Source organism: Notolepis coatsorum (assembly GCF_963971535.1).
Source record: "Notolepis coatsorum genome assembly, chromosome: 10".
In the NCBI taxonomy this organism is placed as follows: Eukaryota; Metazoa; Chordata; class Actinopteri; order Aulopiformes; family Paralepididae; genus Notolepis; species Notolepis coatsorum.
The window spans coordinates 51564749-51577793 of NC_140174.1; the positions used below are offsets into that span (position 1 = coordinate 51564749).

The 13045-nt window shown below is 43.3% G+C and overlaps 1 protein-coding gene across 1 annotated transcript; it reads left to right on the forward strand.

The window, feature by feature from the left end:
- Positions 1-4190: 4190 nt before the first annotated feature.
- On the forward strand, positions 4191-10147 carry mrpl58 (mitochondrial ribosomal protein L58; the record flags this gene model as incomplete). Its single annotated transcript, XM_084323042.1, has 6 exons — positions 4191-4361; positions 4503-4536; positions 7769-7828; positions 7931-8013; positions 9179-9348; positions 9644-10147. The coding sequence occupies 6 exons, from the start codon at positions 4191-4193 to the stop codon at positions 9726-9728; spliced, it is 603 nt and encodes a 200-aa protein (XP_084179168.1). The 3' UTR covers positions 9729-10147.
- Positions 10148-13045: the final 2898 nt, after the last annotated feature.

Sequence of the window (13045 nt, forward strand, 5' to 3'; positions counted from 1 at the left end):
AGCGTAGGGCACGTCTAACCACCCCCTCGATGCCCAAGGTGATGGCTCCTACCACCCTGGCCTCCGGGAGGATGGGAGTCGGGTCCTCAGAGGGTGGAGCCCCCTTGGAGTGTAACCGGGACAGGGAGTCGGCCTTCGTGTTGCGGGAACCAGGACGAAAAGTCAGCGAGAAGTCGAACCGACTGAGGAAGCTGGCCCATCTCGCCTGCCGACCGTTGAGGCGCTTGGAAGCGCGGATGTACGTCAGGTTCTTGTGGTCCGTCCAGATGGTAAATGGCTCCTCGGCCCCCTCAAGCCAATGACGCCACTCCTCCAAAGCAGCCACGACCGCCAGCAGCTCCCGATTGCCGATGTCGTAGTTCCTCTCGGCAGGGAGGAACCGACGCGAGTAGAAGGCGCACGGATGTACCTTCTGGTTTGTTGCCAAACGCTGGGATAAGACAGCCCCCAGTCCAGTATCCGAGGCGTCCACCTCAACGATGAACTGTCTCTTGGGGTCAGGGTGGAGCAAGATCGGGGCGGAAGTGAACCTCTTCTTGAGGGAGCGGAACGCAGCACATGCCGCTGGGGACCAGTCGAACGGCAGGGCGGGAGAGGTCAGTCTGGTAAGTGGCTCCGCCACTTGACTGTAGTTCCGGATGAACCTTCGGTAGAAGTTGGCGAACCCGAGGAAACTCTGTAACTCCTTCCGAGAGGTGGGTTCAGGCCATTCCTCCACTGCTTGGATCTTGCGAGGATCCGCTCGGGTCAAGCCCTTCTCCACGATGAAGCCCAGGTAGTCGACGGAGTCGGAGTGGAAACGGCACTTCTCCGCCTTGACGAAGAGCCGATTGTGGAGGAGGCGCTCCAGCACACGGCGGACATGCTGGATGTGCTCCTCGAGGGTCATGGAGAAGATGAGGATGTCGTCCAGGTACACCACCACAAACTCCTCCAGCATGTCACGAAGGACGTCGTTCATGAGCGCCTGGAATACCGCCGGGGCGTTGGTGAGGCCGAACGGCATCACCAGGTACTCGTAGTGGCCCCTGGGGGTCTTGAAGGCGGTCTTCCATTCATCGCCCTCACGGATACGGACAAGATGGTAGGCACTCCGGAGGTCCAGCTTGGTAAAGACGGTAGCTTGGGTGAGAGGCTCGAAGGTGGAGTTCATGAGAGGAAGAGGGTACTTGTTCTTGATGGTGATCTCGTTGAGCTGGCGATAGTCGATGCAGGGTCGAAGGTCCCCGTCCTTCTTCCCAACAAAGAAGAAACCGGCCGCCACCGGGGAGGAGGAAGGCCGAATGTTTTATGGAGAGGTTTATTATGTGTGTGATGACTGGGGTGATGGCGGCTGCTGAGTCTCTGAGGAATTTGGAGGGGATGTTGTCATGACCAGTGGCCTTGTTCGGTTGGAGGGCGCTCAGTTTATTGAGTACCTCATCTGTAGTTACCATTACCAGTTTGAAATCGTCTTTGTGGACGCCTAGGTTCTTGTAGTATGCTACTATGTGTTCTACCCCATACTGCCCTGAGTGGGAGGGTAGTTTGTTTACCAGTGTTGTGGCTATGTTTGTGAAGAAAGTGTTTAAGTAATTGGCTACATCCAGTTTGTCTGTGATGAGCGTGTTGTCCGTCTTTATGTTTATGTTTGAGAACCTGGTTTTAAGTTTTTTACTGCAGCCTAGTTGATTATTGAGTAATTTCCAAAGTTCACGTGGTTTATTTTTGTTTTCCTCAGTTTTGTCATTGATGAAATTTTTTTGTGCAGTTTTTATCATGGAGTTTACGTCATTTCTTAGTCTGTTTCTTTCTAGTTTGAGTTCAGTCACGTGGGCTTGGAGTTCACTGCTCGTGGTGTAGTGTATCTTGTAGACTAGGCCCATTGCAAGTTACTGTACTCTGTCGTCTACTCCAGTGGTGCAGTGGCAAATTGACAGTAGGTCAAACGCTCCACGCGCGTGTGCGTGCGCGCGCATGCACAGTTTTTTTTGGCTGCTCTCGTCCTGCAGCTGGATACTATTGCCTCACAGCGCGGCCGTCAGCGCGCGGCCCAGAGAGCGCCGCTGGCTCTGCGGCTCTGCAGCTGCATGCTTCTCCGGGAGTCCGGTTGGATAATGCCATGTAAAAGGCGATTGCGCGTACTTCAGCCTCAGTGAGCGAGGTATAACGCCGTTATACCGAGTTATACCAGCACTGCAACACTGGTCTACTCTAAGCCATCTGTAGGAGCCATTTCATTTGATTTAATAGTTTTGACTAAATAGCGCCGCCACTGGTCGCCTCGTAAAATGGCACCATGGCCCTTCTATTAATTATGGCCCAGCTGTGTGTAGGGACACGCCAGACGAGAAACAGATTTTCAACCGCTCGCTTGCTACACACACACACAGCGCAGATTGAATGAATGAAAGACTGAAAAGAAAGACTTTGTTTAGAATCATTTTGAGTTTATTTGAAACCCTTTTGCTGCGCCTGTTTGTTTTGAAACCCTTTTAGTACAAGTCTGGAGCCTGTTTTGTTTCATTGTTTTCTCCGTTATTATTTGGAACTTTACGCAACACCTTCCATAAAACTCAACCGGTTCGAACCCCATCAGATGCAACTATCAACAAACATCAAACCGTGAGTAACAAACAGCCCAAGTCAATGTGGTGTGAGCGCGTTGAAGACGTTTGATTGATTGATTGAAAACTTTATTAACAGATTGCAGAATGGGTACAATACAGTACAGCTCAATACACACAATTGTTAAGGGGATGCAGACCAGAGAAAGACTTTCGTCTTGTTTACATCAGGGTCCCCCATTTTCAATTCATCAGGAATCCTCGTATCCTCGCTTAGATAGGCAAATTGAGCCTACACCATCCTAGGTTGTCAAAATGGGCAGGGGTGAGATGGGTTTTAGGAGTAAGGTCAAGCAGTAGTCGGACCAGTTTGTGTTGTGATGTTTGTAATCTTGTTTTTAGTGCCTTTGAGGTGCTTTGGTACCATGAGGTGCAAGCATAGTCGTAGTACCCTTGAATGAGTGCTCCTGCCAGAGTGAATTGAAAATGGGGGACCCTGATGTAAACAAGACGAAAGTCTTTCTCTGGTCTGCATCCCCTTAACATCTGTGTGTATTGAGCTGTACTGTATTGTACCCATTCTGCAATCTGTTAATACAATTTTCAATCAATACAATCAATCAATCAATCAATCAATCAATCAGTCTTCAGGGTATTCTTGTTTACCAGAGAGGAGATCCGGTACAAGAATCTTGTTCTTTGGTTGACTGTTTTTATTACATTGGATGCCATTTTGTCACAGGAAAGATTTGCATCTAGGATGGAACCCTAGGTATGTAATTTCATCTTTCCTTGTGACAATATTATCACCCACTGTAACAGAGGACACCCACACACACTAATGAACAACAACATAAATCATCTGGGAGAAGTGGTCTTCTAGTCTGCTTTAATTTATTTAGTAATATATCCAAAGCGACTTAGAAATTGTGAACAACAAGTCAGCAGGAGGGGTACATTTCTGGCAGCTAAGGGTTCAAATGTGTCGAATTTGAGCATATTAATGTTAGCTGGAAAACGGTCGGAAATTATATCCAAGGCAGAGGTCTTCATTTCCATAACTACTCCTCTGGCTTTTTACTGGGTGAACATATTTTCTACAATCGATGGGTAACACGCAGTACCAAGCTAGTAAAGGTGCATTTCTTGTTTTTTGTTGAGCCCCAGTGGCCTAATGGATAAGGCACTGGCCTCCTAAGCCAGGGATTGTGGGTTCGAGTCCCATCTGGGGTGAGCCTTTTTAGAAATTCCTTGCCTTATTTTGATGCGTTCGTCAGAATAATTCATTGCTTACCACAGTATCCACGCAAAATCTGCAAACATAAAAAGTTATGTCATATTCATTGTCATGAAGCAAACCTTATGACATACGTTTCCAGTGGTTCCATGGTGTAATGGTTAGCACTCTGGACTCTGAATCCAGCGATCCGAGTTCAAATCTCGGTGGAACCTATCTTTTCCCCCCCTACATTGTGTGAGTGAGGAAAAATTCCTAACGTCAGTTGACAGAACGAATACATACAGCTAGTAATGTACCGGCATGTGCTTATAACATCATTATGTGGCATTCACCGTTCAGCACATGCCGTAAATGTTATGGCAATTGTTGCCACGACGATATGTTTCGGCAGTCGTAAATTCAACATGGCGACTTCCATTGCTCAATGTTGTTTCTTGCTCTCTCGCTGTTCAAGTTATACCAAATTGATCATTCGAAGTGTAAAACCAGGCATTGTTGGCGAAAACACACTGTTCAGACACTGCGTACGTCAAACTCCAGGCTATGGAAACCGAGGGACGGATAATGCACAGCAGGTAAGAAATCTGTGAGCCCGAATAGCTCTGCACGTGAAATATTATGATGAGCACAGTAGCCTAGTAATGTGTTCAAATTCGATGAAGTGGACACCACTACACCGCTGATATGTTTCTGTTGTTGTTGTTGTTTGTCTAAAGTTATTTCAGGATATCCAGGTCGACATTCCAGTGGGTAAGGATATATCTCTGATATTACTGCTGCGAGCCTGCGACCTATCTTGTGTTATATAGCCTACTTTCAGCTGTACTTGTTTGTAGCCCAATTCAGGTCTTCTCAGTGTTGATTGATTGAAAACTTTATTAACAGATTGCAGAATGGGTACAGTACAGTACAGCTCAATACATACAATTGTTAAGGGGATGCAGACCAGAGAAAGACTTTCGTCTTGTTTACATCAGGGTCCCCCATTTTCAATTCATCATAACATATACATACATTGATTGATTGATTGATTGATTGATTGATTGAAAAGTTTATTAACAGATTGCAGAATGGGTACAGTACAGTACAGCTCAATACATACAATTGTTAAGGGGATGCAGACCAGAGAAAGACTTTCGTCTTGTTTACATCAGGGTCCCCCATTTTCAATTCATCATGACATACAGATAGACAGTACTGCTACATCTATACATTTATGACATATCAGATTTGCCAATACAGTACTGTTTGTGATACCAAAAGAGTCCAGAAAAGAGAGTATATACATTTGACATAGAAACTGTACATTGGAGGGTAGGTGGGGGGGGACTGTACATTGGAGGAGGTTGGGTGTGGGTGGGGTGGGACACTGTACACCTGTACAAGCAAAACTGTACATTGGAATATTGACAACGATACTTGGTCATTTACTGTACATTGGGTTGGGTTAGGACATTTACAGGGGCCAGTTTCGAATTGCAGTCTCCCGTAGGTGTTCTTTGAGAGCGTTTTTGAAAGTGGGTAGTGATTCACATTCCTTTACAGCTTTGGGTAGGGCGTTCCACATTGATGTGGCATAATTGCGAAACGTGTTTAGTCCCTTGTTTGAGCCGAATCTGGGTTTAACATGATTTGTGGAGCTCCCTCTGGTGTTGTGATCGTGGTATTCACTGACCTTTGGGAAGTATTTTGACATGTACAGTACATGGGTACCTTGGTCGTGTAGTGAATCTTGTAGACCAGGCCCATTGCAAGTTGCTGTACTCTGTCGTCTACTCTAAGCCATCCTAGTTTGTCAAAGTGGGCAGGTGGGTTCTAGGAGTAAGGTCAAGCAGTAGTCTGACCAGTACCAGTTTGTTTTGAGATGTTTGTAATTTTGTTTTTAGCGCCTTTGAGGTGCTTTGGTACCATGAGGTGCAAGCATAGTCGTAGTACCCTTGAATGAGTGCTCCTCCCAGAGTCTTCAGGGTATTCTTGTTTACCAGTGAGGAGATCCGGTACAAGAATCGAGTTCGTTGGTTGACTTTTTTTATTACATTGGATGCCATTTTGTCACAGGAAAGATTTGCCTCTAGGATGGAGCCCAGGTAGGTAATTTCTTTCCTTGTGACAATATTGTCACCCACTGTAACTGAGAAGCCGTCGGTCTTGCTGAGTTTGTTATTTGAACCGAAGAGAATGGACTCTGTTTTGCCCATGTGTAATGATAGTTTGTTATCAGCGAGCCATATGCAGATTTTGCCTAGTTCCGAGCTGAGGGTTTTTTCAACCTGTAACTTGTTCTTGTCAGAGACCAGCAGGGCTGAGTCGTCCGCAAACAGGAACAAGTTGCAGTCACAAGCTGACGACATGTCATTTGCATAAATTAGGAACAGTAGCGGACCTAGTATGCTTCCTTGTGGAACACCACAGCTCACTGTGAGGGGGGGGAGGATAGGGTACCGTTTACCTTCACCATCTGTTCTCTCCCCTCCAGGTAGGATTGCATCCAGCTCACTGATAGGCTATCAAAACCAATTGCTTTTAGCTTGTCAAACAGAATGGTGTGATTGACAGTGTCGAAGGCCTTTTGTAGGTCCAGCATGACCATGCCGCAGTATTTGCCCACGTCCACCTCTTGTTTGATGTGGTTGTTTAAATAGAGAAGGCATGTGTCAGTGGAGTGGGATGTTCTGAAGCCAAATTGGAATTTGTAGATTAGATTTTTTTTCGCGAGGTACTTTTTGACCTGTTCGTATAAAGTTTTCTACCATGACTTTCGAGATGGAGGTAAGGATAGAAACAGGGCGGTAGTTGCCTGGGTCTAATTTACTGCCCTTTTTGTGCAGGGGTGTTACTCTCGCAATTTTGAAGTCCTTGGGGACATGTCCCTGTTTTATGGAGAGGTTTATTATGTGTGTGATGACTGAGGTGATGGCGGCTGCTGAGTCTCTGAGGAATTTGGAGGGGATGTTGTCATGGCCAGTGGCCTTGTTCGGTTGGAGTTTTTTGAGTACCTTATCTGTTGTTACCATTTCCAGTTTGAAGTCATCTTTGTGGACCCCTAGGTTCTTGTAGTATGCTACTATGTGTTCTACCCCATAATGCCCTGAGTGGGAGGGTAGTTTGTTTACCAGTGTTGTGGCTATGTTTGTGAAGAAAATGTTTAAGTAATTGGCTACATCCAGCTTGTCTGTGATGAGCGTGTTGTCCGTATTTATGTTTATGTTTGAGAATCTGGTTTTAAGTAGGGGCGGCTAGGTGGTGTAGTGGGCAAGGCACTCGCCACCAATGTGGAGACGCTGGGTTCGCGTGTTCGAATCCAGCTCTCCACATTGTTTTCAGTTTGGCTGGTCGTCCGTACTAATACAATTGGCAGTATTAGAGGGTGGGAAACTGATGGGTGGGGATCGGGCGTTGTGGACAGCGACTCCTACAGGTCGGTTGGTGCGCCTGCGCAGTAGAATCAGGAAGTGTCGGGGGCAGCGTGAGCCTCCCACGCGTTACTCCTCGCCACTGAGAGATCGAGCCGCGCAGGTGAAAAGATGCGACTGCTGTTACCTCAAGTACCGGAGGGGACTTGTGCTATGTATGACTTAGTCCACATTGCAGCCGGCTTGTGGGAGGCAAGAAACAGCATTCGTGACAGGGGAGGGTTGAATTGGATGATACGAAATTGGGATGGGAGAAAATATAGAAAATGGGAGAAAAAGTGGATCAAAAAAAAAAAGAGAATCTGGTTTTAAGTTTTTTTTTACTGCAGCCTAGTCGATTATTGAGTAATTTCCAAAGTTCACGTGGTTTGTTTTTGTTTTCCTCGGTTTTGTCATTGATGACATTTTTTTTGCTGTTTTGATCATGGAGTTTACGTCATTTCTTAGTCTGTTTCTTTCCAGTTTGAGTTCAGTCACGTGGGCTTGGAGTTCACTGTCTTCATTGTCTTTGTCATAAAATCCACATAATTATTCTAAATCGTACTACTGTTGTGTCTTTTGTCCTATAGACCGTCTGACAATATCTTACAGTCGAAGCAGCGGTCCAGGTGGTCAGCATGTCAATAAAGGTGACAATATAACTTCTGCTAACATTCTTCGCCACACATTTCTGAGTCTACTTTTGACTCATTTCTAACCAAACAACCCTGGCGTCCTCTTTCAACTTGTAGTGAACACGAAAGCAGAGGTCCGATTTCATGTACGAACAGCAGACTGGATCCCAGAAGATATTCGGCAAAAAGTTATCGAAAAGGTTTGTATTAAAACGTTTGTTTTGAAATGAAGATCAAACAAGTCTGACTGAATGCTAACATTGTTTTACCTAAAATAGATATTTAACTATGTAAAGAATGTTAGAGTTTAGGAGGAGCAGTCAACCTTCAAAGAAGCTACCAGGATCTGCTGTCACCACTGATGGCGCCCACGCTGGCATTTATTTAGACTTGGTGCCCAGTTGACCTATCTAAAACCACACCCTCTTTTCTTCCTCCTTCAATCACAACTGTTGCTTCCCTCAACTTTGCTTGTCCGAGGAACAAGTTTGTGCCTGTGTTACAAGTAAGATTTTTAGATGCAAAGCACCCAATATACCACAATGTCACTCACTCATTCACTCACAGTTGGTGCCCTTAGTGGTGGTTCACAGGCATTGGTACTTTGACTCATGTTCAAAGAAATTACCCTTGTGCGTTGCATCTATGACACTATCCTTGATAGACTAGCTTTTCAAAATAAAGTGAGTGAAATGGGTTGCCAGAACGGCCAATATTGGTGGTTGCCCGATCATGAAATCCTCTAGTAGTAAATGGTAAAATGTTCTACCATAGAGAAATCTTTGAGATAATGTTGTACGTTGCCAGTCAGAGGGAAAGGGCATCACTGTTATGATCCGGTTGGTTTTCACTAACTGACAGATGTGATATTCACTGGTATCTGTACATTTCTAAAGCTCTGCTCTGTAAACTACCATCCTATATCTCATCTATGTTGCCCTGGAATTCTGGTCCATGCGTAGCACACTCCAGATTGTCTGGTTCTTCACACACCTTATGCTAGGACTGAGTATGGAAAGACTGCTTTTATTGTTGATGCAGCAGCATCTTGGAATTGCTTGCAACTTGACCTAAAGTTGAGTTCCCTTGTCTCTCTTGCCTGTTTTCGATTTTTGTTTCAATGTACGATGCTACTACTCCTCTATTTATATTTTCCCTCGGCTGTATAACATTTTATTTCTTTTCTTTTCTTTTAAACGTTTATAAGTATTTTTAACATTTGTTTATGTGTTTGGATTTGTTGATGCCATCATGTAAACTCTGCATCATTGAAAATGAGGGGCCCCCTCAATTTACTCCCAAGTTTAAATATAGTACAAAATAAATTAAAATAGTACTGGTATGATTCTTTCTTTCATGGCGCAGAACAAGAGCCGTATCAATAAGGCAGGGGAGCTGCTGGTGACCTCAGAGCTCAGCAGGAACCAGCATCGTAACCTTGGCAACTGCATACAAAAGATCTCCGACATCATCGCAGAGGCCAGTGAAAAACCACATGAACCAACAGCAGAAGATATAGCCCTTAGGGCAGCCAGGTATTATTACAAAATGGGTGTAGTGATACAATAGAAAATTATTTAGGTTTCATTCATCATATTTTACCATGTTAACAACATTTTGACAATGTTTTGATATTAAATTCAAATGTAATGAATTTGAAGCATTATGTTAAGAGATTAAAGAAACACATTCGCCTGTCAATGTTAAAGACTGATGCAGTTGGATTTCCACACATAATGGTGCATCGTGCTCATGTATAATCCTAATTCCACAGCTAGTACTCGGTAAGAAACATGTTGTATGTGCTTCTTGTTCCAATGTTTCATGCAGGTTAGAGAAGAGGAACAAAGAGCGGCTAAAACTGAAGAAGATCCATTCAGCAACCAAGCAGGACAGACGAGTGGATTTTGACTAAGGAGTAATAGACTTTTTTATGTACTGTATATGAATTAAGTTAATGTAATTTAGGCTATTTCTGTTAAGTTCAATGCTGTATAATTTAAGTACTGTACATATAATACAAATCTTTTAAATAGTCAATAATAAATAAACATGTGAAATAATAATAATAAATTTTATTTGGTGGCACCTTTCATGACACCCAAGGTCACCTTACAGATCATAAAGAAAAAAACAAAACAAACAACATGGAAGTATAAAACAGTGAAGTTAAAATAACAAGACAAACAAACAGCAGGGGGTATAGAACAGTGACAGGTTACAGTGAATATGCAAGTTTAAACAGATGGGTTTTTAGTTGTGATTTAAATGATGATAGGGAGTCTGTCGGACATGTGGGGGCAGGGAGTTCCAGAGTCTGGGAACCGAGCAGCTGAAAGCTCGAGCACCCATGGTGCTGAGGCGTAAGCTGGGGATGGATAGGAGTCCAGTAGAGGATGAGCGGAGGGTGCGGGAGGGGGTGTATTCCTGGAGGAGGTCAGTGATGTAGATGGGGGCTAGATTGTGGAGGGCTTTGAAGGTGAGTAGTCAAGTCAAGAGTTTTATAGGAGGTAGGAGGTTTTTGAAGTTGATCCGGTAGTGCACAGGGAGCCAGTGTAATTGAATGAGGACGGGGGTGATGTGGTCAGATGATTTGGTGTTGGTGATGATCCTGGCAGCAGAGCTTTGGATAATTTGTAGTCTGTTGAGGAGTTTTGTGGGAAGGCCGGTGAGGAGAGTGTTGCAATAATCGATCCGGGATGTGACGAATGAGTGGGCCAGGGTTTCAGTGTTTGATTGGGACAGAGATGGGTGGAGTCTGGAGATATTACGGAGGTGAAAGAAAGCAGACCGGTGATGTTTTTGATGTGTGGTGCAAAGGAGAGGGAGTCGTCCAGAATGACACAGAGGCTTTTAACTTGGGGGGAGAAGGGTACAGGGAAGCCGTCGATGGTGATGTTCGGAACTGGGGTGTTTTGTGATTTGGTGAGGGTGGATTTGGAGCCGATGAGCTGTCAGGATTTCCACTGCTGCTAACCCTGATGGACACTAGATGGCAGCTTAAGACTGTTTTTCTATTAGATGTTTGGCGTTATCTACACCCCCAAGGCGCAAGCGGCAAGGCCTTCCTTTTTTATTCTGATGCACATAAGGTCTATTCAAGACTAGCTTATTTCTTTATGTTTAAAAATGAGATTTCAAAGGTCACAAAATGTGAAATATTACCCATACCTATAGCAGACCATGCACCAGTCATAATGGAATTAAACTTGAAGATGGAACAAGGGGAAACTGTTTGGAGGTTAAACAACTCCTTATTTGGTGACCAGTGTTTCAAGGAGAAAATCAAATGTAGCATGAAGTCTTATTTTGAGATAAATGATAATGGAGGAGTGACATCTACAATACTATGGGAAGCTGCAAAAGCAACAATACGAGGCTAAATAATAGCATATTCATCCTGGAAAAAGAAGCAAAGAGATAGAGAAAAGATAGTACTGGAAAACAAAGTAAAGAAACTACAAGAAGAACATGAGAAAGGGATGAACAAAGATGTACAAGTGAACGTAGCTTAAATATTTTTTATAAAATAAAAGCAGTGGAAACAATAGAAATGCATGCAATTGAAAGTAATCTCATGCTCTGTAGGCAAACTTATTATGTCCAAAAGCCCTGAAAATATTAGCTTTTAAACTAAAGAAACTGAAAGAAAAAACTGCAATAGCCACTATCATGGATAAAAACTCCACATATAAGGGGGAAATCGAAAATAGCATTATGCTTTAAGGACTATTATCAAAACCTCTATACTCCAGAAGTAATAGGTGTGGACCCACAGACAATTAAATAATACCTACAGTAGAAACCTTCCCACAGTGTCTGATAAACAAAATAATGACTTAGTACAGCCAATAGTAGAGACAGACATTCTAAAGGTTATCCAGAAGGGTAAAACTGGAAGTGATGGATTTACTTGTGAATTTTACAGGGAGTCATTACTGTTATACCTAAGAAGGAAAATACCCGACAGATTGTTCATCATATAGACCAATAGCCTTCTTAAATGTACTGTAAATCAAAAGTTATTCACATCAATTATAGCAACCAGACTCTCACATATACTACCTAATATAATTAATCTAGATCTAACAGGATTTGTTAAATATCATCTCTTAACTGACAATGTGCGGTGTACTCTTAACATAATTGATCATGCAGTACAAACAAAGCAACAAATGTTGACATTGACGTTAGATGCTGAAATAGCCTTTGGTTGGGTGTCATGGCCCTTCTTCGGAGTATGTGAGAATTTTGGCTTCCACCAAACTTTTATTAAATTGATAATTGATTCACCTGTTAAGCCCTAGCCTAAAAGTACATACCCAAGTAAATGGAGGACGAAAATATGTTGGAAAAAATATGGGGTTTCTATTATGGAAAGGTATTTGATGACATAGACAGATCAGGCTTTGAGAGGATTTAAGTAATACATTAAACTAATAGAAAAGGATAGTAGCAGTAGTAGTAGTTGTAGTAGGCAGAGTGTTCCTTTGATCTACTACTCAATTGTTGGGAAACACCCTGTAGGCCAACATCTGTAATGAAAATTAAAATCCCCCTTTTTAAAAAATCTTTATTATTATTATAATCTTTCTATTATTATTATTTATTTATCTATTTGATATTTTATGTGTATGTTTATGTGGGTACGGATATGTATGGATATTGGACGTATACTATGGATGGACGGACAGAGGGACGGATGGATGGATAGGTATACTAGTCTAGGATCAGTAACATCTATACTGGTGAATGAATGAATGAATGAAAACTTTATTTAACAGATTGCAGAATGGGTACAATACAGTATGGCTCAATACACAATTGTTAAGAGATGCAGACCTGAGAAAGACGTTTGTCTTGTTTCTATCAGGGTCCCCCATTTTCAATTCATATAGACATTTATGACATACACAACATACATGACATTTATGGCATAGGGACATATAGGTATTTAGTACTGATACATTTGTGACATAAACGGTATTCAAATATACAGTACTGTTACCCCTAGATCCTGACAGAGTATATACATATGATGGGGAGGGGACTGTACATTAGGAGGGGGTGGGTGGGTGGGAGAGAGATATACATACGGTGGGGAGGGAATATATACATGCGGTGGGGAGGAGACTGTCTATTAGGAGGTGGTGGGGGTTTTGGGCATTTACGGTGGCCAGTTTCGAATTGCAGCCTCCCGTAGGTGCTCTTTAAGAGCGGTTTTGAATGTTG